Genomic DNA, 24,476 nt, shown 5'->3' on the forward strand with positions numbered 1-24,476 from the left:
CGATCCATCCCCGATCATCCTTCAACCCCGATTACCCAAACCTATATTGTAACCGGAACCCCATACAACCGGTCCAATAGCCCGTTTCCTTACCCGCAATGGACATCGCCTACGACCACATCCAAGAGTCAGCGTTCCCCGCCACCACGGCGGAAGACCGCACGATCTCACCCTCCGGCAGCAACGACAGCAGCGACAACGCCAGAAAATCGGCGACGCAGCCCAAATCCCTTAACGAAGACCTCCAGGATGCCTACCGGGCCTTCTCGTCCAGCCCATGGGGCGCCCGCATCGGCGGGTTCCTAGGCAGCGTAGTGAAGCAGGGCGAAGCAGTCTACCGCGAGGCGACGCAGGAGCTATCGGCAGTTAAGGACGATGCGACGCAGGGTTTGAGCAGCCTGCGACAGACCATCATTAATCGTACGCGTGGGCTGTCGCTGAGCACAGCGAACCCGTTCGTTTCTACCTCCTCATCGAACAATGATCAAACCTCCCGCGAAGCCGGTTCCGATGATAAGACTCCCACAGATGAGACCAGCAAACAAGCCGGAACATCTTCCTCGTCGCAAGAGGCAGGGTCCTCCCAAGCAACAAGCGTCCTCTCTCGCTTACGTGACGAAGCTTCAAAGCGCCTGCGCGATCTGCAGCGCGCCGAGGATGCTGCCGACGAGGCACTGCTGCGCTTCGGGTCCAACCTGCGTGACTTCTTACGCGATGCAATCCAGATTGCGCCGCCGCCAAGCGACGAGGAGCTCTCGTCGGGTAGCAACAGCCCAACTACGCGAGGCCCGGGCACCGTGCTGTTCGAAAGCAAGGATGCGCAGGGCAAACGGGTGATTCATACATCGCGGTTTGATGCGCAGCTGCATGTGATCCATACGACTAAGGAGAGTTTCATGCCGGATGGCAGCGCGAGCGGACCGGAGTTTGAAGAATGGGCCAAGGGATTTGATATTGACAAGAAGACTGAGGATATCGCGGCTGATCTGGCTAAGTATCCGGAGCTGCGGGCGACTATGGAGGCGCTGGTACCGGACAAGGTGCCATACGCTGATTTCTGGAAGAGGTACTATTTCTTGCGCCACGGTATCGAGACGGCTGAGGCGCGCAGGAGGGATCTCCTGAGAGGTAAGTCATGTTTTTTTTGTTTTTTTTTTTTTACCTTAAAGACGCTGGATAAATTTTATTCGCTTGATTTGCAATCCTAACGCTAAACCCAACCACACACAGCTGCCTCTCACGAGGAAGAAATCGGCTGGGACGAGGACTCTGAGGACGAAGAGGAAGAGGAGTCCGAGACTGAGACCGAATCCGGGTCCGAATCCGGGTCAGAAAGCGAGGATGACAAAAAGGCCAGCGCTGGCGCCGGTGTCAAGAAACGGGCCGGCTCGGTCACGTCATCGACCACGATCCAGCCTTCGGCCAAGACGGCTGAGCCGCGCAAATCTAATGATGAGAAGTCGACGACGGGCAGCGAGGCGAGCTATGATGTGGTTGGCGCGGCGTCGGGCGTACCCAGCCAGGCGCCGAACAGCCCCAAGGAGTCGCGGAAGGTGGACGATTCAAGCAGTGAGGAGGACTGGGAGTGATTTCTCGGATATCTGGTCGTGCAGCATGTTAATGGTTTGTTTGCTCTTAATGTTGATGCATACCTTGAGAGGAGGTATTGGTTGCTGGCTGAAACAAGTTGGCCGTAAACGGGTCGTTGTATGCCTCACACGTATAGTTTCGGGGGGTTGCATTCGGGCGAATTCTGGCGAATCGGAATCGATACTCGATGACCCTTTTCCCTCCGTTTTGACTCTCATGACACTCCCCATTCTCCCTCACTGCTGGTCGTGGTTGAGGGCAAGGTTTCTACCGCTTCTTCCTGGTCACCAGCGTAAATCCATCTTCGTCCACCACTGGCTCAGGCCTCTCCCTCCGGGAGCCATTGGTCGCCACCAGCTCAGGAGCCTCTTCCATCTCAACATCCCCATCGCCATCCTGAGTCTCTTCGTCCTCATCATCGTCGTCCTCGTCCTCATCGTCCTCATTCTTCACCTGCTGGAACACAGCCCCACAGTTCTTGCTGCTACCCCTGGCCTCCCACTTTATCCTCAGTGCCTCTACACCATCAAACTTGCCGCGCAAGCACTCCTTGCGCAACTTAACCACTTGTTCAGCCACTTCATACGCCGAGTCGTCCTCCACGGCGACCTCGAATTCGTCCAGCATCACCTGCAGCAAGACGGCTTCGACATCTTCCTGGTCGGGTTCATCGACCTTGACTCCATTGACAGTTGCTGAAGCTTGTTGTTCTGGGGAAAGCTGAGCCTGCTGTACCAGCTTCTGCTCGAGCTGCGCCGGCGTCAGGCGGGAGACATCAGGGAAGAGATCGGCGATTGCGCCGGCGAACCAGTCGCGCTTGTCGGCTGAATCAGGGCCGCCCCATTCATTCTGTACGGCGAGAGTTAGGGCAGGCCAGAGATGTAACGAGAGGGCGACGGCTTGTTCAAAGTTTTGTTGGCATTGTGCTAGGGTCTGTTAGCAGGCAGCAAGAGCGTGGTGGGTCCATTTGGGAACTGGATACGAGGGCATACCCGGATCAGGAAAGGCTGTGGTTGCCATTGCTGTGGTATAGGTTGGCAACTAGACAGATGGAAGAGGTCAAATAAGGCTACTGTGAATGACTGAGGTGTTGTTGGATTATAAGTGGAATATAAAGGAAGGGAGGGGTATGGAGCTTTTCTGGGGATGATGGAGGGGTGTGCTTTTGGTCGAGATTTTTTTTCGTGGACCTTGGAAACATGTGCCCCACCTTAGCATGCGCCAACATTGTCTCAGGGTTAGGGTTACACCTTCATTACTCTGCTCACGTAAGTATTATCGTGTTTAAATGATGAAGACCCGAGCTTCACCGCAAACATCAGACTAAGATATCAGGAGCAGTGAATCAAACAACTGGAACTTGCTCTCCGATAGCAGCTACGTGAGAGCAACAGTCTCAAGAAGATCAAAAAGCATCAGACAGAGAGTCCAGGACTGCACCGCTAGCTTTGTCAGGACTCCAAGCTTCAGACTGACGCGATTGCGTCACTCACCTTCGTCTTCATCTCACATCTTGTATCACTATCTTAACAACTACACCTTGCCTCTTTCAGCCCTAACCATGGCGTCAACCCTCGTTCTCGGCTGCACTGGCCTAACAGGTTCCTTCATCCTCACCAACCTGCTCTCCAACCCCTCCACGGGCACTGTGCATACCATCTCTCGCCGCGCGCCCAAAGCCCCCGCAGACCCTAAGCTCCACGCCATCGTCGACACCGACACAACCACCTGGGCAACCACCCATCTCCCATCTCTCAGCCCTCCCCCAACAACCGTCATATCCGCCTTGGGCACAACCCGTGCCGCGGCCGGTGGTATCACCAACCAATGGAAGATTGATCACGACCTGAACGTCGAGCTAGCCCGCGCGGCCAAGGCCGCTGGAGTCAAGAACTTCGTCTTCGTCTCAAGCGCAGGCACGCGTGGGGTGCTGGCGAACAGGGTACCATATAGCCAGATGAAGCAGGGTGTAGAGGACACGGTGAAGGAACTTGACTTCGAGACGGCGATTATCCTGCGGCCGGGGGCGATCCTGGGGAAGAGGGAGGAATCGCGGCCCGCAGAGGCAGTCTTTCAGGGGCTAGTGAGGGGCATTGGGAAGATTGTTGGGGTGTGGGCGCAGGATAAGATTGGGCAGGAGGCGGAGGTTATTGCGAGGGCTGCTGTGCATGCGGCGAGGATCGCGGAGGAGGGCAAGGCGCCGGCGAAGTGGTGGGTTTTGGAGCAAGCGGATATTGTGAGATTGGGGAGGGATGAGTGGAAGGCTTAATTTGCAGGCGGAGGGTTAGCTGTACCTATGCGGATAGTTGGCGTTGATAACTTGTCGGCTTTCTTCCCTTCTCAGTCCAATGGTTTTTCTGTTCCGTTCAGCCCGCTGCCGTCATCGCAAGTGGTGTCGCACCAACATTCTTCCGCCGGTCCATCCCGAAGCTTCGGGGCCAACCGTAACCTTGAACTTGCCCGCATGGACACTTTGATCAAGTCATCAAACAAGGGCCAGCCCACTACGATCGACCCGGCCACGCATCCCCCGGCTGCCGACACTTAAGCTTAAAAACTGACCCGTGGTACGGGGAAGTTTGGCGTCGTCGCATCTTTTTTATCTTATCTTTTTTTCCCTTCCCCGAGACCCCTTTGACCCCACCACCCCGCCATCGCGGGGCTGTCGCGCGATCGAGACGCTTCCATCGCTGCCTGCCTGTCTGCCTGCCGCGGCTGTCCCAACTGCTTAACTCATCACCATCCTGACCGTCTCCCCCATCGCTATTCTCACTTAACACCACCACTCACCAAACCGCCAAATCAATTGGAAATTCCTCTTAAAAGACCACAACACAACTCATTGTTTGAAAATAATAACCAAAGCCCCCCCCCCCAAAAAAAAATGTCAACCTCAGCCCGTCCCCTCCTAATCGGCCCTCCTTCTGGCCCCGAATCCCCCTATCCTTTCCGCATGTCTGGCCCCGTTATTTCCGGCTTTGGCCGCGGCTCCAAAGAACTGGGCATCCCAACCGCAAACCTACCCGTGGACGCCTCCCTAATCCCCTGGATCACCGACATTCCATCAGGCGTCTACTTCGGATGGGCGGCTCTGCACCTGGACCCCTCTCACCCGGATTACCCCTCAAAACATAAACTTCACAATGGCTTCGCCGTCTACCCCATGGTTATGTCCCTAGGGTACAACCCGTTCTACAAGAACACCGTGCGCTCGGCGGAGGTGCACATCCTGCACAAGTTCAGCGCCGACTTTTACGGGAGGCCGTTGAGGCTGCTGATTACGGGGTTTGTGAGGGAGGAGAGAGATTATGCGTCGCTGGAAGCGCTGGTGGAGGATATTTTGTTTGACTGCCGCGTAGCGAGGGCCAGTTTGGCGAGGAGGGGATGGCGTTTGAAGGGAGTTAGCTTGGCGGTTGAGGTTAAGGGGGAGGGAGTTGATGGGGATGAAAAGGAAGGGGAGGGGGCATTGGATGGAGAGTGGTTGGTCCGTCAGCTGGATGAAGGGGAGCTGGAGGCCGGTGAGAAGTGGAGGAAGGAAAAGGAAGAGAAGGAGAAACAGAAGGGAGAAAATCAGTAAAGGGGACGAGGACAAGCTTTGCTTAGAGTGAAGAACAGGCGTTGGATGGGCAAATGTTTCCTTTTTATTTATAGACTTAGGCCGACACGGTCGGTGGAAGAATGGGATAATTAGAGCAGGCATGTACCGTGTGCTGGCAAGCGACTGCACGATGAACATCTCTTTTCTATTGAATGTCCAATTAATTCTAGCTTTCGCCCGTCCCGATGCTGCCAAACGCCAGATGTCAAATATCAAATGCTTAGGTATCCGTTGGTTCCATTGCCCAGCTGCACCATTTTATTTCCCTTCAAATCCCTACCCCGCCAGTGATATCCTTAACTGGTCCCGATGTCTACACAGCCTGGTTGTGGTTGCGATAATAGCATGGCAGAAACTGCAAAGGTCAGCCAATGTCCAAGTTAGAATACCCTGGGAAAAAAAAGTACTCACATTGATAATGAACAACATTGGCATATCGAACATATCTCGCTTAATGGTCCACGTGTAGCTGCACTCGAGCTTGCCATCACGCTCCAGCTTCGAGATACCATGCTCGCCATCAATCTTGGCCACACGGTTACTCAGGATGCCGCCCGTGCGGGGATCCTTGTTGTTTTGATCTCCACCAGTGCTGCTCCCCTCTGTCTTTTGGCTCATATCCTCTGTGCGGTACTTGAGCAGCCGGCACTTGCGCGTCTTATGCCCACGGCTGTCGTTAAATGCGAGCTGCGAGTAGTCCTCGTAGAACTCAACTACGCTGTCGTGGTCCATCAGCTCGGCCAGGAAGACGGGCTGCGGGCCGTCCGACGACGCGCCCTCCAGGGTCTTGAGTCTGCCTTTGCTGGCGTTGCTGCTGTTGGGCTGCCATCCGCCAAAGTTGATGTTGCGGTTCGGCTCCTTGCCCAGCAGCACCTCCTTGGTCCAGCCGGTCAGTGCCGTGAACTCCTTGTTGACGCCTGCTACCTCACCCGTGCGCCGGCAAGCTAGCGTCGGGCTAGAACATTGGTGCATGAACTCTTCGTACTCGAACAGCGCACGCTGGAAGTACTTCTCCATGAACACCAAGTCCTGCCTGGTCAAGTTCTTAGTCGATGCCAACAGCGACGGCCGGATGCTTGCCAGCGCCTTGGCAATACGCGACGTTTGCGCCTGTGTGAACCGAGTCTGAATGATGTTGAAGAGCTTGTGGAAGCTAGCCACATAGCCGAATGGCTCCTTAACCGTCTCGTAGATGTATGACGGATCCCGCTGTCGCTTGCCCAAGATCGATTGCGACAGTTTAGCCAGTGCGTTCGCCTGCCGGCTTGTGCTCGGCCGAGACTGGTTGTTGTTACTGTTCTGTTTGACCGTCGTCGACGAATACGTTGTCATGGTTGGTGATCCGTCAAAATTCATTGGGGTTGGGCTGTCATTCTCTGTGCTCGGGCTCTGCACGCTAGTCGGCCCCGCCGCGATGGCATAGGCATGCGGCAGACCATGCTGAAGGTTACCTTGCCCGTACGCGCCGTTGGAGATAGTATCGAGGCTGAGGAAGCCTTCCAGCAAATTGCTGCCCTCGTACGCCTGCCCGACTCCGTTCCCAAATAGCCCTGGGGATCCAAAATTGACATTACCGGAAACACCGCGTGACACATCTTGTGGGGGTGTTTCTGCTGCTCCTGAGGACATATGGCCTAACATACCGAACTCCATGGCACCGTACTGACTGCCAAAGTTCAGGCCTTCGAGGTTGAAGTTGAAGATGTTAGGATCGCTGGGGTCGAATGGTAGTCCGCCTGGGAAAGTGGCCATCGGACTGGATACCGACGGGACGCCTATGCCGCCGATCTGAGCATTGTTCGATGTCTGGAACGAGGGAGACACAGGAGTTTGTTGGTTCCCGAAGGGCAGATCTCCGGCTATACTACCCATGGGTGTCTGGGCTGCTGAAAAGATAGGGAACTGCGTAGCAGTCGATTGCGAGAAAAACGAGCCTACTGTGGACGACGCTTCAGATGCCGACACACTGGCATGACGACCATTATGGCGTGCAGGCGTCGGGTTAGGGTTATAATTGGGACCCAGAACTGGCCGAAGGGCTTCGGGAGGGGCATCATGAAGGTACTTGGCCTTTTTCCTGACGCCATCCTGGCAGCTATCCATCAGCCCGCGCTTAATGCACCGCTGGCATGGTCTCTCGTCCCCTGCATCAAAAGATTAGCGGATGATCGCGTCAAGTTATCCACTCGAAAACCTCATCGCTGCGGGGTGAGGGATAACCATAGGTTTCCCCATTTAAACATAGCGGGAGGAGGGACAGCAGCAAGGGCTGCCTGGATGATGCAGGGTATCTTACCGCAAGTGAGATGGGCTCTCTGACACGCATAGCAGGCTCTCCGAGCCTTTTTTCTCCTCGGCCGCGTAGGGTCCTTGGGATCAAACTTCTTCTTGGCTTCACCATTTGCGTCCTGGTTATTGCCGCTATCCGTGGCAGCCGGGGGCAGATCTGTCCCCGTCATCTTCTCGTCTTCGTTCTCGCCCTTAACCGTCCTCTGTTCCTCGTAGTCGTTCTCGCCCTCCGACATGGGACTGAGGGCCTCAACGCCCGGTTGACCTCCTTGTTGTTGTGGTGGCTGCCGTTGCTGTTCCTGCTCTGCCATTGCGGCTCCCTGGAAACTTTATATACGGCCTGAGCGCAGATAGACAGACCGGAAATGCAGGAACCCTCTTCTGGCCACGCCAAGCTCGGGCTTTTGCTCCCGACTGGATCGTGGTCGTTGAGAGGAGAAGGGGGGATATGGACGACTCGTGGGGGAGCGTTGGAGGGATACACCTCCGTTGTCTTGCAGAAAATATCACGGCGGTGGCACCACCACAGACAAGTGATTGGCGCAGCCTATCGTTCGCGTTACTGGGCCAGAGAGAACGCGACGAGCTGGCAGAGGAGGAAGGGCAACACGTAGCCGTGGGCTAGGACTGTGCGGCCACTCTGTTTGGCGAATCCCAGCTGGAGGTGTAAATTAAAAAGTGCTGTTTGAGCGGCAACAGACAGTACCGGCAGACTTAGCGAGACCAAACCAGATGTGGTAGGCCAGAGAGAGAGGACTCAATGAAGCTTCGCTAACCTTGGCTTGGGCCTGTGGGCTGCCGCCAATATGGGATTGATCGCCGACGAGCGCCAAATCTGTCGTTGATAATGGGAATGTTTGTACTAGCTGACGAAGGCCGATACACAGCAAGGCCAAGCAGCGCTCGTATTCCCCCACTGCCGGACGACCAGTCAGGACAGTCAATTAGCTCGGGGAACCTGGTAGGCGGGCGTTCCTTGTGCGACGTGAGCGCAAGAGCGGCCTTGACGGAAGCTGAGCCGTTAGGAGGGTTGAGAGGCTTGAGGGATGGTTTCGCAGGAGCAATTGATGCTAGGGTCACGCGGTAGCGGATAGAGCACGGGAGCGGTCCGGGGACGTTCTCAGGCGCTGGAATCTGGCGTGTTGCACAGGTGTAATGGAGGGCATTCACACTGCACTTAGCCGTCCAATTATGCTTGTGCGAGCCCTTGGCGCAGCCTCGTCTGGAGCTCGCTCGTAGGAAGAGCTGACGAACAGGGGCAACAAGGCAATTGGGTGAGATTGGAGCGGATGTGGGCTTGTGGCCAGTCGAGAAGAGAGTGTGGATGCCGTAAGGGTGTTCCGCCGTGTCGTCTGCGGGCGTGGCTGGCCTTTAGAAGCGAAGATGGGTAATGCACCGGGCAGACAAAGTCAATTGCTACGAAGTACGGGGAAGCATTCTCATCGGCCTGTCCCGTGGTATTGTGGTGTCGTCGGTCGGCGTCGGAGTTGGTGAGGACGGGGTTGTCGGCCTGGCCAGATCGAGAGTCGCCGCGGCGGTCTCGCAGTTTCGCAGTCCGTGAGCCTGAGCCGGTCCAGCGCGTCGCAATCTCCGAAATCTCCTGTCGTCACCGAGCGCGGTGCGATTGGGATAAAGGCGCAGCACAAGGACGAAAAGAAAGGATGGGCGGGCGTCGATCGCCTGTGTTGATGTGTGGGAGGAAAGAATCAAAACAGAGTCAAGTCAGAGCCTCTGAGAAAGTCAAGGGTTGTCGATGGTGGATCTGATGTCGGCCGATGTGGGCTGGTGGGGTGAAAATCAGCGCTGCTCCAGTTATCCGCGTCAGTGCCGCTGGTGGGCAGGCGTCCCTGGCAAGACGGCAAGATTATGTTGATGGAGATCAGGTGGGGAGATCACAAGGCCGCGGGCCTGAGATTTGACTTGTCTTGGAAGCCAAGGGCAGAAGGTACACAGTCACTCACCCAGGTGCTGAGCGGGCTAGTGTCGGTGTGGACGAGCTGGTGCAAAATGTGAGCCAGGTGTTTGAGGTCGACGTGTAGGTGAGCTGTACAGACTGTGAGAACACTGCTGCAGCACTGGGAGCGGAAAAGTGTGGGCTCTCTGACTTTGACTGTTCAAGTCTGTCCTGTGACTGCGTGATGTTGAATGGAGGCAGGCTCGGCGCTTTCCAAAAGTTGCAGGCTTTCTGATAAAAGAGACGTTTTTATTCGTTGGGCCGTGTAGATTCGATGCAAAAGACTGCAGCTCGAAGTCTTTTTTCTCACAGTCTGCTTACTGTGCAGCGGACGATGCTGAGCCCAGCCAAAGCAGGAACAGAAGGCCTGGACTTTCTCATCAGCGGGCTGGAACAACAGAAGAAGCAGTTGTGGGCACAGAACACAACAGAACAGGGAAGCTTCCTTCCTGCCGTCAGTTGCGGGGTTTTCTAACCCCCCAAAAAACCAACCCCTGCCTGGTACGCAGTTACAGGCAAGATAGTAATTGATCTTATATTTTTACCTGCTGACACTCTCCACTGTTTTCAGCGTGCCATGATGCTCGCAAAATGTTACCACGATGTTGCAAAACTCCCCAGCAATTTTTTCCCAAGACCGCCAGCCAAGATACCACACACCCGCCAGCCCATCCCGTGCGGCTCGGCTGTGGGTACGCTTTACGGTGTTCCTCGGTCGGACAATGCTGCATCCCAATTGGCGAGAAGATCTATTGAAACGTGCCAGGGCTACCAGGACCATCATTGTGCTTGTGTTGTATCGAAACTCTTGCGTTTCCCTGGACCTGGGCCTACCTACTTGAGCCAAGCACGCAGGAATCCCCCGATAGGACGGTTCAATGCAGCGCCGCCAGCCTGCTAGCCAAGCGACCAACACTCCTGAAAGAAGCATGTGCTGCTGGCAGTGTCGGCCCCCGGAGACCCAGGTCGGTCCCCAGGTGGTCTGTCCTGTCTGCCCATGTTGTCGGTATCGTGCACGAACCACCTACCGCTCCCTGCCATCAGACACTGGAGGAGCCCTGGGGTGTCCCCAACCACAACCAAATCCAGCCTGGTGCTGTCACTTCTGGCGGGTCATCAAGGTTCATGCGACGAGCTGTGGAGCGTGTCGTCCCTCGTCGATCAATTCTCACGAGACGTCGACTGCAGGCTTGGGGCGATGACGATTATGACGCCCATTCGCCCCATCCACGCAGACCACGGCCAGGCATTACGTAACGGACACGTTGGAGACAAAAAAACAGACAGCACGGCGAAGTCAGCAAATTACAAGACAGAGGAGAACCGGGAGAGTGAGAGAGATTCCATTGCATTTCCAGTACTTTACAGAACGACCTATGCAACCACTCAACGCGCTGCGCTACGCTACAAGTCCAGGACAAGAATAAAAGTCAGGCAACCATGCTGTGTCGCGGTCCAGGACACCAGGATGTTTATCCAACAGCCCCACGATCCAGATGCGCAGGGCCAATCACAACCGTCATCATCGCTGGAGACGCAGAAAGACGCAGACAGGCGCAGGTGTTTCAAAGGCGCATCTGCACCCTCACCAATGCAGCCGGTATTGGCGGTTTGTGCGAGCCTGTAAACCCCGCCAGAGCCAAGGCGGGAAACATATCCAACGGGCAAACCTTATGTACTTTTCACCAACGCCATGGGAACGGCGGGCTGACGCTGGGCAATAGGAGAGGGGCTGCTTGAATGAGGGGCATGAGGCCGAGAGTTGCCGTTCTCTCTTCCATCAACGCATCCGGCTTGCCTATCTCAGTCAGCCTGAGCAGCAGCCATCGAAGGCAAGTCCTGCCGGAGTGGCCCTGTTGACAAGTAGGCTCAGCCAGCAGTCAACAGCAGCACATCGTTGCCGCTCTTCCCGGCTGACGCACGACATCGATAGTCTTCCCGTTGCAACCATCCTGGTTAGCGCCAGCGGTGCATCTCGGCAGATCAAAGCCTTTGATGGCGGGGCACAGATCCGGGCTGGGAGCTGCTGGCTGATCTGATCTCCGAATCCCGAACCCTATCTGGCCCCCGCAAGAATGGTGTAATTTCTGACGTCGATGCCATGCCATATTTTGATGCTCTCCTCCCTCAACCCCTTCCCCCCCCCCAACTCCCTGCCTTTACGGCGATGAAACAGCGCCGTATTGGGTTGCATTCTTCTGAGCTGTTGCTGAAAATAGCCGAAAGACGGCAGGTAACCAAGGCGAGATACTGATGAACGAATCCAGGTTAGGATAGAGTCAGAGGTCAGGATACGGTGGCCAGCTGAGGGGTTAATGACTGGGTAGCGGCCCGTCGCAGATCGCGGATCCATGCACCCGCGGCAGATCGTCGAGCCCTGCTCACCTTAACCCTGCGATTTGCTTGGATCGTCTTGCCCAGTCTCACTCGGTTGAATGCCCGCCGACCTTATCCTGATCTCTCTTCCCGCGTCCATGTCCCTCATGGGGCGATTGCAAATCTGCTGCGTGCACGTATCTGCTTTCCATAACGGAAAAAGATGTACGGAAAGGGCATGAGCGTAAGCGTAATGAAGGCCAGCAAGGCTGTCGCCCATTGGAACCCTAGATCATCGTACATATAGATGCCAAAGAGTGGAAATGCCGCTGGCCAACTGCGATCAGCAACATGGCATCACAACAAAGAGAAAAGTCGGACAACATACCTGCAAAGGAGCACCGCACCAAGGCATTAGACGCCAGAGCGCTGGCAGCATATCGCGGATAAGCATCAACCTATGCAAAAAGCCACCGGCGGCTCGTATCAGCAAACCTGCTCTTTGCTTACTCTCTGGACCATAAGTCGGGGATGGCCGCCCACAAGGCCCATCTGTGCGCAAGAAACAATGTGTCACGACTCACCAAAAATGTAAATATTCCTGTAAAGGCGAGAGACATCCTGTGGAACGGTACACAGTCAGCTAGGCCGTCTCTCAATCACCACATGGGAGCACGACAGAGTATAGGCCGGCATGAAGTGGTGGCAGCTCAACGGGGATGGAGCATCCCGGAAGAAACTGACAAAGCCCTGACTAACGGGGAGAACAGAAGCCAAGGAAGGGACATGAATCCTCATTCTGGGAGAGCAACGTGTCTGTCTGGCGATGGTTGGCAATGGAGGCCTGTAACCCACGACCCAGGAGAGAAGCGCTTCACAGCATCGCAGGTTCACAGGTTACCAGCTGCCTGGCCAAACCTGGGGTCCAGGATCCAAGATTGCCAGAGAATCTCAGACAGAACAGTCTCCCAAAAGTTCTCTCTCCGAACAAGTGCAGAATGAAAAGACGAAACATCCTTGTACTCACCCAAGACCAAAGAGGGCCGACCCAATGATGGGCACGATCCAGTGCACATGAGGATACGTGGTAAACCCAAACCAGAACAGGCCACCCGTGATCAGCGGCGCACCAAATATGACAGGCGGCAGTTGGTCCTCAGGCTCGTCCTTGACAACGCCAGTCTCCTTGCGGCGCTTCTCGACCAAATGCTCGCGGATGCGGTTCCAAATGGGCGTGCTCAGGCATGCAAGGATCATAGCTACCAGCAAGCCCATGAATGTCAAGCCCACCTGCCACAGGTTGAAGTCGTAGTTTGTGCGGAAGATGAGTGGGAAGGCGCCGAAGAAGAGGTAGAGCAGACCTAGCAGCATGGCGGTGTAGATGTTTAGGATCATGGCCATCGGCTCGAGGAAGAGGATCTGGAAGGGCCGGAGGAGGGACCAGGCCACTGTCTTGGTCACTGATCGTGTGGTCTTTTCGATTGGGGCACGCCATCTGTCATCGCCTGTTTCTCTGCGGAGCTTTTCTGCCTTTCGTTTGAGCAGGACCGGGTCTGCGTCATCAGCTGCTGTGCCCCCTTTATTTCCCTGGAGCTTGAAAACACTTACGGTATGTCTCCGGTACGAACAATGCAATGCTCAACAACAGCACACCAGCCTCAATCAACAACACATAGTGCGTCCAACGCCAGTTGGTGTACATATTGATCAACCCACCTATGAGAGGACCAGTCGACGGCCCAACGAATGGCGCCAGAGCGAAGATGGCCATGGGTGCAAGCATGGTATCGCGAGTGAACATGTCGCCGACGGTACCTCCCGAAACAGACAGGAAGGCACTTCCAGCAAGCCCCTGAAAAAATCGAGCAATGATCATGGTCTCAATATTCTTCGCCATGGCTGATGGAATCAGCCAGACGATGAACGCCGCGAACGAGGCCAGATAGATGGGACGCCGGCCATAGAACTCGGCCAGCGGCGACCAAAACGGGCCCATGCCAATGCCCAGCACGAAGGTTGACAAACCAAGTGTGGAAACAAGCCGTGAAGTGTGGAATTCCTCGTTCATCTGCCCGTATGTGGCAGTGTATGAGGCAGAAGCGTTGGTCCTGTTATTGGGTCAGCCACACTTTCCTGCTCCTTAATCAAGATGACAAGCACAAAGAAAACTCTGACTTACACGCAAAAGCTACCCACGCTTGTAATGCCCACAATTAACCATTTCCTCCACGTCGGCATGCTCCGGGGGCACATCGGGTCCGCATCGCCGCCATCCCAGCCGACCTCGTACGGGTCGCGCTCCGGGCTCGCACCGCCAATAGCCCCGGCCGAACTAGGATTCGGGTGGTTATACGGAGCCACCACGGCGCCATCGGCGCCCTGCTCGATGTCGTCCACGCCGAAGCCGTTGTTGGAGCGTTCCCTACGGAGAGTTGACAGGGTTTCGAGGCTAATCTGCCTGGCGACAGGGGGATGGTTGCGGCTGGGCCCGGTACGGATAGGGGCAAACCCGCCGTCGCCTGGGGTAGTAGTGTCTGCTTCCGAGGTGCTGGCTTCTTCAAGTTTGGGCTTTTCCTGCGGGAAGGAGGCTGCTATTGATGAGTGTTGGCTTCCTGGCCGTGAGTGACCGGCCTGGTTGTGGTTGTGGTTGGGCTCTTTCTCTGCCATCATGTTGGTGGGTGTGTGGACCGAGGGACCTCGGAATATATCAGGCCGAGGTATCGGCGGTGGTAACGGACTCAATTGAAAGGAGTTGACAGGTTTTGACACGTCACGGACTGACTATCCTTGCATGAGAAAGCAGTGACGATGCTCACTGACACGCAAACGATGGTAAAAGACAAGCCAGCACTCATGTTGGCGACCTACTGACCTCTTGGGATGTGACGTTGGTTTTATCAGTTTGGCCCACACCGCTCGCCCCGGTCCCGGGTCGAGCTCCGCCTGGTCCTCAAGATTGCGACGGGCCCCCTCAAGCTGGTTCATCAATGACTTCAGTCCGGGGGGGGGGTTCTGTCAACGCCACACTTTTCCACAAAGTCCAGCCCCGTGACGTCTTACTGTACATGCAGCTCAACAAGGGTTCTTTCAGATTCTGGAACAACAATATCATTGTCATCAACCATCAGCAACAATGAAGGCAATCGTGCCGGTAAGTAAGAAATTTTTAGTCACGGGAAAACGCTTTCCCTCTTCGTTCCAAGTTTCCAGAAGGGAGCAGTGAGGGGATGACGCTATTCCTCAATCGTCCAAATCGCCAGGGGTTTCGTAGTGGGCCCAGCACCAATCATGGAGCCTGGAGTCCCCGCCCGTTGCTCGTCACAGCAGCACTGGTACGGCGGAGGCTCCCGGCTTTTGCTGCCCGCATGGAGTGGCGCAGTGGAACCGGCGCTCGGGTCCAGCTTGGGCTGCATGCATGCATGCTATTCGTTTGGAATCGATCGTTGTGGAATGCGTACAGTACCGGTAGGTAGGAGATAATGAGCGATGAGTAAAGGTAACTTTTCGAGATTTTCTTGCCTTGGATGTTACTAAGCAGTTTTCGCGAGATGGACAACAACTTGATGTTGCTGACAACACGAAGAAACATCTCAATCCCGTGCGGATCTCGGATTTAAGACGCCATCGGCCGAGATATATCCGGGAATAACCAGTGTGCTGCAGGATATTTGTCAGCGAGGTGGGAAGTCATTCAACATCGTGAAAGCCTAGTGGTGATCCTTGAAGCGGTGATGACATCTCAAGGTTACAAATGGGCCTTGAGATGTGGGTTCCTTCGGACAGCTACCCTCTTTTGATATTGTCGGGGTAAAGGAAATCGAGTCTAGGTATCTATTATTCATGGTGGGTACCCTTGCAAGTATAGCTGTGAAACATGTTGCTTATAAATGCATCGACATAAGCTTTTCCTATGGGTTCAAAAGTTAAATGCAGCTCCATCATTTCGTGAATGGTAACCAGACAATCCTGACGAAGGGCAACATTAGTAGTACTCGGGCAAGTCCGAGAAGCTCGGGATTTGGGACAGATCGCAGTCGAAATCGCGCTCGTAGGCCTTTTTCGGCAGCACGCCAGCCTCGAGGCCCTTTTTGTAGCTCCATTGATATCTGATTCTGTTAGCATAGACTAGAATGACCAAAACAACAAGGAGGGAAAGAAAAAGGAGAAGGCGTGAGGGAAGGACATACGCATCTTCTGTATCCCAAACCCAATACCACCAGCCCCATCCCTTCTCAAAACTCGACATCTGCGCCTCGGCGAACATCTTCAAAAACTTCTTGTACGACTCGCTCCACCGCGAAGGAGGGGCATTTGCCAGCTCACAGCTACACCTCCTATCCTGGGTCGGACACCTCGGGCTAGTCGCATCCAGCGCGGGATCGCCGCTCACATATGTTCCCGTCCAGCGATTCCCCCACCCAACATTCGTCAAGTGCTTCGCACAATCCGTATCAGCCTGCGACCACTCGGCCACGAGCGTCGGGCCGAACCCAGTCGACCGGTCCATGCTCAGCAGCGTCTGCTCAGTCCACGACTCGCAGGCAAAGCGCACTTTGGCCGAATGGTTCAGCACGATCTGGTCGTTGTTGAAGATGACGTATTGGTGCACGTCGAGCGCCGCGTTGTCTACGTTCTGGAGCTGGCCCTGCCATTTGTGGAGGCCGCGGAAGCCGTCGCCGAAGACGATGATGGTACGTGAGGAGGAGATGCCGTTGCGCCGGACGAGGTTTGCTGCTTGCTCGGTCCATTGGATTACGCGGTCGGCGTCGAGTTTGGTCATTTTTGGCTCGTTGGCTAGGCCGTAGTGTGTGATGATGTTGTGGTAGCGGGGCTGGGAGAAGAACTTGGAGAGACGGTCGTGGATTTCGAGGGAGCGTTGCGCGTTGAGCTCGCCGTTTGTGCCGTTGAGCCAACCAATGGCACCGAGACGGCCGGAATGGTTCCAGCCGTTCTGGCTGCCAGGTAGGGCGTGTAGATCTAAGTTCACTCGAAGTCCATACTTTCGACACCACTCAATGCCTCGAAGGAGGTATCTCCATGACGTGCGGAACAGGTACGGTTCGCCGTCGTACGTCTGGACTGCCCAGTAGGAGAAGGGGATACGCACATGGTCGAGCCCTGCCTCGGCGATCTCGCGGAATGTGTCCTCTGTTACGAAAGTGGCATAGTGCTTCTCGAGCGTCTCTGCGCAGCGCCTTTCACCGAGGTACTGACAGAGAGTGTACTCGTCCACGATGCCCAAGCGCCGATCGTAATTGAAAAGTGAGGGTGTGATGAATGGCTCCAGGGACAGCCAACCACCGAGGTTTACGCCGCGAGCAGGACGCTTCCCATAATCGCCCCATGGATCCTTTAATGGAGGGACGTGCTCGTTCGCGCGGGCTGAGTCGTCCCAGGTAGTGAAAAGACCCATTACAGGCAGATCGCCGACCGTCTCGTCCGTGTAGGTTAGGTTAAAATCGGTTGTGTCGGCCCAGGTGAAGGGGTTGAGCCAGTCAGGGGCGTCGGCAGGAATACTGTCGCGGGAGATGCTGTCAAGCCCTGTCGGTTTGTTGTTATTCCCAGTCGGCTTATCGGAGTCCTTTCTCTCTCCCACTCTGGGAATAACCGCAGCACCGACGATGATAACAATGAGGAAGAGTACAAAGCAGATGGCCAGGTAGATCACTATATTGTCAGCATCTCTCGTTAGTTCTCAACAGCGGAAGTCTCACTTACGCAGCTTCTTCTTCTGCTTATACCACGGCAGCTTTTCGCCAGTTACTGCCTGTTGCACTGCCTGTTGCTTTATCCTGAGAATACTTGACCCTGTTCCCCAAGATGCTCTTAACCCGGTATACCCATTCTCATCCTTCTCAGGCTTTCCAACCTTTCCTTCTTCCATCAAGACTCCACTGACAACTCTCTTGCTCCTCCTATTCTCCCTATACTTCTGTTGTTGCTGCCGCCCCTCATCCGCCTCCTCACCATCTTCCTCAGCAGCCCTAACCGGCTCATACCCCCGACCACTCCTTTCTCGTGTCCGGTCCCGTTCCCTTTGTCGGTCTCTCTTCCTCCTCTCATGCTCGCTTTCCCATCCTGCCCCTCTTGTCTCGGAAGCTACCCCTCCTCGACTCCTCCCTCGTGACCTGGTCCTTTCCTGTCCCCGTTCTCGTGCCCTCTCCCTTTCCTTTTCCATTTCCCTCGCCCGTGCCTCTTCCCTTTCTCTTATCCGCGCTTCCTCCCTCTCCCTCCTCCTCCTCTCCCTTTGCTCTTTCATCCGGGCAATCTCATTTTCCCGGTTCAGCTTGGCGAGCGCGGCAGCTGACAGAGGCTGGCCTGGGGGTAGGGTGCCCTCCTCATTGTCAGATGTCGGCCCCTGAGACCGTCGCCTGCGTCGTTGTTCTCGTCTCTGGTGCTGATAAGCCTTGGCATCGGTCTCAAGATCTGTCTCGCCTGCTGTCACTGAGCCGCGACGGTGACGGTGCTGGTCGGGGTGCCGCGAGCGTGAACGCTCATAGTTGCTGTAGTGACCGTCACGGTGATGGTGGTGATGGTCTTGGTGATAATCTTGGGAACGAGTGCGCGAATGAGATCCGCGGGGCATTTTTAAAAAAGAAAAAAAAAAAGACCGTCCGTTTGAAATTCAATGCAGGCTTCCGGATGATGTATTGACAAGGGGTGAGATGTTGGGACAGACCGTGGTCTCGGTCAAGGATGCATGCCGCTTAAGACAGCTCCACCTGTGTCTTGTGTCGACAAGATGTTACCTAGGTGCTGTTCAGTCCACTTTCTCTTCCACACGGTGCAGATGACAATTCACTTCAAACGTCCAAATTCAAAAGTATGGGCATGGCCTCAGAATGAAGAAAGCAAACATCAGCTCAAACTTGCAACGTCGCTGACGTTTCGCCGCAATTTCACCCTGTTCGCGACCTAGCACCGTGTCACCCGCCACAACGTAGCCGCCAAGCAACCCCCAGCCGCCAACTGTTCCAGCCGCTGCTAGGCCATATTCCCGCCAAGGCAAAGAGACGCACGATTGTTAACCGGGCAACCTTATTCGCTTTCAGCTGGGCTTTGCCAGCCCACCAGCCACCCAAATTGCCAAGCCTTTGGTAGAGGGCAGCTGACAGAGACAAGGGGCAGGCGTGCTGCCAACGACGTCATCGAGGAGGCACAGCATGAGAGAAAAGAGAGGGTTACAGCGTTGCACGATCGGATCGATTGCATTGAGTCGGCTGCAACCACCAAAAACCACAGAAGACACGCACACACACACACACGACCGATCATGAACTTGCCTGGTCTAGGGTTGAAAACGTACTAGATCGAAGTTCTCTCAACAATCATCAATGACGACACTACCAATCTCATCTTGGAGAAATGTTCAGATCAGGGTGCTAGGCACGCGATCCGCAGGCCAGTCACCGCCTGCGGCGCCGCGCAGCCGGGCCCGAGCGGGGCCCCGCAGCAACGGCAATGCTGGGCAGCGGCCAGGAACAGGGCAGATTAAATAGCTAAAGCCGTCGCAAGCCGAACACGGCAGCATCCCAGTCTCCGACTTCCATGGGTTTGCACTTCCTTACCTGCCAGCCGTTCTCTTCGTCTCATCTTTTCATCTTTGAGAGTTGCAGAGCGGTCAGCGACGACATTTGTGTCTGCCCTTTGCTGTCGATCGCCGAGACACCCAGAGAATCGTAAGCGTATTAGGAAGGTTCAATACCCACTTGCTTAGTCCACCGCAACGACCAACATCGCCATCACGATGAAGAGGAGCACAGTCGTCATCCGGCCTTCGGCAAGGGCTCTCTCCCGGCAAGCATCCTCGCAATCGTTTCTCCTTGCTCGTTCATCAGCCCTTACCTCTCGCCAACGAAGGCTCTACTCAACCCATCCACCAAACGCGCGTCTCAACCTTCCCATTGACTACGCGACAACCCCCCTTCTCGCCCACACCTCCCAAGCAGCCCTCTCCAACCCCGAGCTGCCAGCCTCGGTGCGCAACGGCACTACAAAGCGCATGAACCTCTTCCAAGCAATCAACGACGCCCTCTCGACCGCCCTCGCCGAAGACGAGTCGGTCCTCATCTTCGGCGAGGACGTCGCCTTCGGCGGCGTCTTCCGCTGCACGACAAAGCTGGCCGAGACGTACGGCGGCGACCGCGTGTTCAACACGCCGCTGACGGAGCAGGGCATCATGGGGTTCGCGATTGGCGCTGCTGCTGAGGGCATGCGGCCCGTGGCGGAGATCCAGTTTGCTGATTATGTCTTTCCTGCATTTGATCAGCTTGTGAATGAAGCGGCGAAGTTCCGGTATCGTGACGGGGCGGGCGGACGGAGCGCGGGCGGGTTGACGGTGCGCATGCCCTGTGGCGGTGTCGGGCATGGCGCGCTGTACCATTCGCAGAGCCCTGAGGCCCTGTTTACGCATATCCCAGGGTTGAAGGTCATCATTCCGCGTGGGCCGGTGCAGGCGAAGGGCTTGTTGCTGGCTGCGATCCGGAGTAATGACCCGTGCGTCGTCATGGAGCCCAAGATCCTGTATCGCGCTGCAGTCGAGCAGGTCCCGACTACAGCGTACGAACTGCCGCTTGGAAAGGCAGAAATACTCAAGGAGGGCAAAGACGTCACCGTCGTGTCGTATGGCCAACCTCTGTACAAGTGCATGGCTGCCCTGAAGGCAGCTGAGCAGGACTTCGGGGTGTCGGTGGAGTTAATCGACCTGAGGACGATCTATCCATGGGACAAGGAGACCGTCTTCAACAGCGTGCGCAAGACGGGACGGTGTGTGGTCGTCCATGAGGCTATGGTGAATGCTGGTGTTGGCGCTGAGGTGGCTGCTGCGATTCAAGAAGATCCCGAGACTTTCGTCAGGCTGGAGGCGCCTGTTGCGAGAATTGCGGGATGGAGCATCCCCACGCCGCTGGTGTTTGAGCAGTTTAATTTACCGGATGTCACCAGTAAGTGCTATCTGACCTTGGGTCTTGCGGACGTATATGCTGACGGTATGCCCAGGGATATACGACGGCATCAAAAAGGTGATGAATTTCTGAGGGACTTGAGCATGAACAGTGGCATTCTGAAACAGAGCATGCTGCATTCTAGCAGGCGAGGCGTTGACTGGTTGATGGGCATTGTATTGGATGATATTATTTTGTCCGTATTTTTGGTTTAATTTGTAGAGCGGTGCATACACTATACCCCGTCGGCGACTTGATTGTGACTTCTTTTCGTCTGAGCATCCTCGATTTTGGTGTTGAAGTTGAAGGTCTAAACTTTTGGTGGATGAATCCCCAAATTCTTGGCGTCCAAGGGATCCGCTCCCCTCCCTCCCCCCAAGCTGGGTGCCCCGCATGCTCCATAGATCGTTCAGGTCCACGGTTTCATCAAAGTGACAACAGCCCGCCATATCGTCGACCGCCCTTTGGCCCATCCCAGAACTTCTTTCACTCCCTGTTCCCGTATTCACCAAATATCATAAACCCCAGTCAACGTAGATCGGCCATGACTCTGCAAAGTCAAAAAGCCATTCTCTCCTCATTCATCGAGGGGGCTCCGCCAGGAGAGGTACGTCGCCAGTTTCCAGCGCCCAGCTGCCCGATCCTGGGGCTTCAGGGGCGGATGGCATATTTGCGGTTGGGGCCCAAAACTAACAAGCCTCTCAGCTCGCGGATGTCGTCGCAGGCACGTCTTCTTGCCCAAGAACTATCTTGCTCTCAACCTTTCGTCATTTCCAGCCCGACACATGGAGCCCCTGACCTGACCAACTGCTAGTACAGACATCAAGAACTTGACTTCGTCGACACCGAATTTGATCAACGAGCTCGGCCCAGCCTTCCAGAAGTACAACGAAGAGCAGTTCACCACGGTCAAGCTGCCCGGAAGCAGCCAACACGTCATAATCAGCTCGCATAACTCCCTCGGTGGTAGCCGCTACTACGACGTCGAGACCTCGACCAGCTTCGCGTTCGACCACACCACGCAAAAAGCCAGCGCTGTTGAGACCTATGTCGTGGAGGGCGCACAAGGGGATCTAACGTGAGCATTTTCCATATCACGATGGCAATGGACGGAGAAGCTCATACGTCGGGCAGGAAATCCGTCATCAAGGCGCTTGCGCCCTATGTCAAAGAACACTACAGCAATGCCGCGTATGGCGCCTGGCCGATCGAGAATGACTCCAAGGTGGCCATTATCATTGTGGCCAACAAATACAGTCCGAACAACTACTGGTATGTTCTCACCTCTCTCCCATAGCCCTTCCCCCTCCCCCCCCCCTCCTCCCAATTTCCTTAGCTAACCCGTTTCAGGAACGGGCGCTGGCGCTCACTCTACATCTTGGACCCGGCTGCTGGCACTGTCGAGGGTAGCATTAAGGTCGACGTGCACTACTACGAGGACGGTAACGTGCGGCTGTTGACTGATAAGCCGGTGACGGCGTCCGTGTCGGCGACTGGCGCGGCCATCGTCAAGGAGATATCGGCGGTAGAGAAGAAGTACCAGGAGGAGCTGAACCGCAGCTTCGCGAGCCTCAGCGAGGGCGCCTTCAAGGCCCTGCGCCGGCAACTGCCTGTCACCAGGCAGAAAATCGAGTGGGAGAAGATAGCCGGGTACCGGCTGGGACAGGACATTGGCGGGGGTGGGGCTCGGCGGTAAGTTAGGGCTGGGCTGGCTGGATATGTTTCCTTTTAGAGGGACTAGCTCAACATGATGCTTTCTTTCAGCATTTGAAAACGAAACCATTCCGATGGCCTTTCATTGGAGAAAAGGACGCCATGATCAAGATATCGTTATGTGTCCGTCCCCCCGCACGGCACGACCCTTGACAAAAGTCCCGATTAACAGATCCGATGGTGATCTGGTGGCCCCGGAGCCCACATGGTACCCCGTCTTGCTGCGACGCCGATGCGGGAGCGGACAGCAGTGGGATGGGCGAGCATCTGGAAAACGGAAAACGGTCGCCGTCCAGCAGCGCGAAGATCGCGAGGAGGGGAGCACTAACTTCGATGATGCACAAGCCACAAGATCGACTTATTTCCAACTCTACACTTTATTATGTGTTTCTCGATTCCGTATTCGCAAAGACCATGATTTTTGATCAATATGTGCCCGCGAGTCGCAGCGGTGTCAGTCAGTGTGGCCCTATGATCTGAGTGACTTAACTTTCTCGGATTGTGTATCCCCCGAATCGAACCATCCTTGCGTTAACCAATCAGAACAAGTAACTGTTGCATTTGGATGCTGTTGATTGGCTGACACTCTGTTCGGGATGGGCCCGCCAAGCTGCAGTTCTATCGGGGTTCGCCAAGGTTGGTACCGATTGGTACCGTCTGTCGAGGGGCACAGGGGTTCTCAGTGGCTCGCGGCAGCGGCTACCCAGAGCGAAAATGCCCTACGCGAGTCGCTGCGTTTCGTTATGACTGCTGCCGCTCCCGCCCGGGATGTGTTGAGGAGAGGCCCCTGATAGCGCGTGTCAGAGAGTGGACGCCGGGCCGAGACCTGGTCCTGGTTTGTTGTCGACCATCTGGAACCTTGACCGTTTTTTTTTTTCCATCCCCCCCTTGATTCTTTTTCTTCTTTCTCACTACCTATCCCGTCTCCAGCCTGCCGTCGCCGTCCAGACTTGCTTCCATCCAACGTCGTGCCCGAGTCTCACAGTCTTGTATGTCTTGTCCGCGTTGTTGGCGTTGCTGTCACCGCCAAACCCTTTCTGTTGTATGTGTGTGCTGGGGCTAACAAGAAAATACCAGCTGGCCTTAACAGCGTCCCCCAACAAAAAACTCACCGTTTCCGAGACGACAATCCTTCGCACAAGAACCTTTGTCAACTGCTAGCATCACCACAAACACCGTCAAGATGTCGCTGCAGCTCACCTATCAGGACGTTGCTGAGCACAACACCAAGAACGATCTCTACGTCGTCATTCACGACAAGATCTACGATATCACCAAGTTTGTGGACGAGCACCCGTAAGTGCCTACCCAGTCCCCTCAATCAATGACCAAGATTGAGAGTCCCAAAAACACCCCTCGCATTTCCCGATTTCTTAGTCCCCTCACCGCATATGAAATTCCGAGGGACCTCCGACTCGGTATTTCCCCGCATCGGCGTCCCGACGGCACGTGAAAAATTATCAGCCTCCTTATCTCCCGAGCCATTGAGCCCAGCACACATGCTAACATATCCTTGCACAGCGGTGGTGAGGAGGTTCTGCTCGACGTGGCTGGTCAGGATGCCACCGAGGCCTTCGAGGACGTCGGCCACAGCGACGAGGCCCGTGAGACCCTGGAGAAGCTCCTGGTCGGCACTCTGAAGCGCAACGTAAGTTGAATCCTTGTCAATGGCTCGAGTCATGGAAAAGGCCAGTTTGCTGATTCCTTCATCTGCAGCCCGGCGACCCCAAGCCCAAGTCCCCCAAGCCCGGTGCCGTTGCCCCTGCTGCCAACAACGCGACCGCCGGCATTGGCGTCGGTCTCTATGCCGTTATGCTCATCGGAGGTCTGATTGCCTACTTCGCCTACAACTACCTCCAGCAGCAACAAGCTGCCCAGAGCGCTTAAGCGCGTTTCTGGCGTGGCGAAGTTGATCGGGAGCTCGGGGTTTAGGAGGATTAATAACGGATCTGATTTGCTATTGCGTTCTCTTCCCTGAGATTTCCAAGTTGGCTGCGTTCAGCATGGGATAGGGAAGGGAGTTACACAATAGCTTATCAGATGCTCTGAACCTCTCACTATTCCCCGTGTCGAG

The 24,476-nt window shown here is 55.5% G+C and overlaps 10 protein-coding genes across 10 annotated transcripts; 5 read left to right on the forward strand and 5 right to left on the reverse strand.

Annotated features, from left to right (window-relative positions):
• Nucleotides 1-98: 98 nt before the first annotated feature.
• Nucleotides 99-1,589, forward strand: CTHT_0041350 (uncharacterized protein; the record flags this gene model as incomplete). Its single annotated transcript, XM_006694478.1, has 2 exons — nt 99-1,128; nt 1,231-1,589. 2 exons carry the CDS (start codon nt 99-101, stop codon nt 1,587-1,589), a joined length of 1,389 nt encoding a protein of 462 aa, XP_006694541.1.
• A 268-nt stretch (nt 1,590-1,857) lies between these two features.
• CTHT_0041360 (putative 20S pre-rRNA protein) lies at nt 1,858-2,610 on the reverse strand (the record flags this gene model as incomplete). Its single annotated transcript, XM_006694479.1, has 2 exons — nt 1,858-2,516; nt 2,583-2,610. 2 exons carry the CDS (start codon nt 2,608-2,610, stop codon nt 1,858-1,860), a joined length of 687 nt encoding a protein of 228 aa, XP_006694542.1.
• A 541-nt stretch (nt 2,611-3,151) lies between these two features.
• On the forward strand, nt 3,152-3,859 carry CTHT_0041370 (uncharacterized protein; the record flags this gene model as incomplete). Its single annotated transcript, XM_006694480.1, has 1 exon — nt 3,152-3,859. The coding sequence occupies one exon, from the start codon at nt 3,152-3,154 to the stop codon at nt 3,857-3,859; it is 708 nt and encodes a 235-aa protein (XP_006694543.1).
• A 615-nt stretch (nt 3,860-4,474) lies between these two features.
• On the forward strand, nt 4,475-5,167 carry CTHT_0041380 (putative riboflavin protein; the record flags this gene model as incomplete). Its single annotated transcript, XM_006694481.1, has 1 exon — nt 4,475-5,167. The coding sequence occupies one exon, from the start codon at nt 4,475-4,477 to the stop codon at nt 5,165-5,167; it is 693 nt and encodes a 230-aa protein (XP_006694544.1).
• A 334-nt stretch (nt 5,168-5,501) lies between these two features.
• CTHT_0041390 (uncharacterized protein) lies at nt 5,502-7,788 on the reverse strand (the record flags this gene model as incomplete). Its single annotated transcript, XM_006694482.1, has 3 exons — nt 5,502-5,543; nt 5,600-7,332; nt 7,485-7,788. The coding sequence occupies 3 exons, from the start codon at nt 7,786-7,788 to the stop codon at nt 5,502-5,504; spliced, it is 2,079 nt and encodes a 692-aa protein (XP_006694545.1).
• A 248-nt stretch (nt 7,789-8,036) lies between these two features.
• CTHT_0041400 (uncharacterized protein) lies at nt 8,037-9,812 on the reverse strand (the record flags this gene model as incomplete). The annotated part of the gene is made up of 6 exons (XM_006694483.1): nt 8,037-8,104; nt 8,184-8,312; nt 8,416-8,846; nt 8,905-9,077; nt 9,439-9,474; nt 9,753-9,812. The coding sequence occupies 6 exons, from the start codon at nt 9,810-9,812 to the stop codon at nt 8,037-8,039; spliced, it is 897 nt and encodes a 298-aa protein (XP_006694546.1).
• Nucleotides 9,813-12,637: 2,825 nt separating this feature from the next.
• CTHT_0041410 (putative multidrug protein) lies at nt 12,638-14,417 on the reverse strand (the record flags this gene model as incomplete). The annotated part of the gene is made up of 4 exons (XM_006694484.1): nt 12,638-12,665; nt 12,775-13,300; nt 13,356-13,855; nt 13,927-14,417. The coding sequence occupies 4 exons, from the start codon at nt 14,415-14,417 to the stop codon at nt 12,638-12,640; spliced, it is 1,545 nt and encodes a 514-aa protein (XP_006694547.1).
• Nucleotides 14,418-15,729: 1,312 nt separating this feature from the next.
• Nucleotides 15,730-18,333, reverse strand: CTHT_0041420 (sporulation-specific glucan 1,3-beta-glucosidase-like protein; the record flags this gene model as incomplete). Its single annotated transcript, XM_006694485.1, has 3 exons — nt 15,730-15,853; nt 15,935-17,414; nt 17,466-18,333. 3 exons carry the CDS (start codon nt 18,331-18,333, stop codon nt 15,730-15,732), a joined length of 2,472 nt encoding a protein of 823 aa, XP_006694548.1.
• A 1,161-nt stretch (nt 18,334-19,494) lies between these two features.
• On the forward strand, nt 19,495-22,827 carry CTHT_0041430 (putative F-actin-capping protein; the record flags this gene model as incomplete). Its single annotated transcript, XM_006694486.1, has 6 exons — nt 19,495-20,689; nt 21,395-21,455; nt 21,504-21,767; nt 21,824-21,961; nt 22,040-22,381; nt 22,575-22,827. 6 exons carry the CDS (start codon nt 19,495-19,497, stop codon nt 22,825-22,827), a joined length of 2,253 nt encoding a protein of 750 aa, XP_006694549.1.
• Nucleotides 22,828-23,585: 758 nt separating this feature from the next.
• On the forward strand, nt 23,586-24,289 carry CTHT_0041440 (putative membrane bound hemoprotein; the record flags this gene model as incomplete). The annotated part of the gene is made up of 3 exons (XM_006694487.1): nt 23,586-23,698; nt 23,924-24,050; nt 24,119-24,289. 3 exons carry the CDS (start codon nt 23,586-23,588, stop codon nt 24,287-24,289), a joined length of 411 nt encoding a protein of 136 aa, XP_006694550.1.
• Between the last annotated feature and the right edge of the window lie 187 nt (nt 24,290-24,476).

The sequence above is a fragment of the Thermochaetoides thermophila genome (assembly GCF_000221225.1).
Source record: "Thermochaetoides thermophila DSM 1495 unplaced genomic scaffold scf7180000011818, whole genome shotgun sequence".
Lineage (NCBI taxonomy): Eukaryota > Fungi > Ascomycota > Sordariomycetes > Sordariales > Chaetomiaceae > Thermochaetoides > Thermochaetoides thermophila.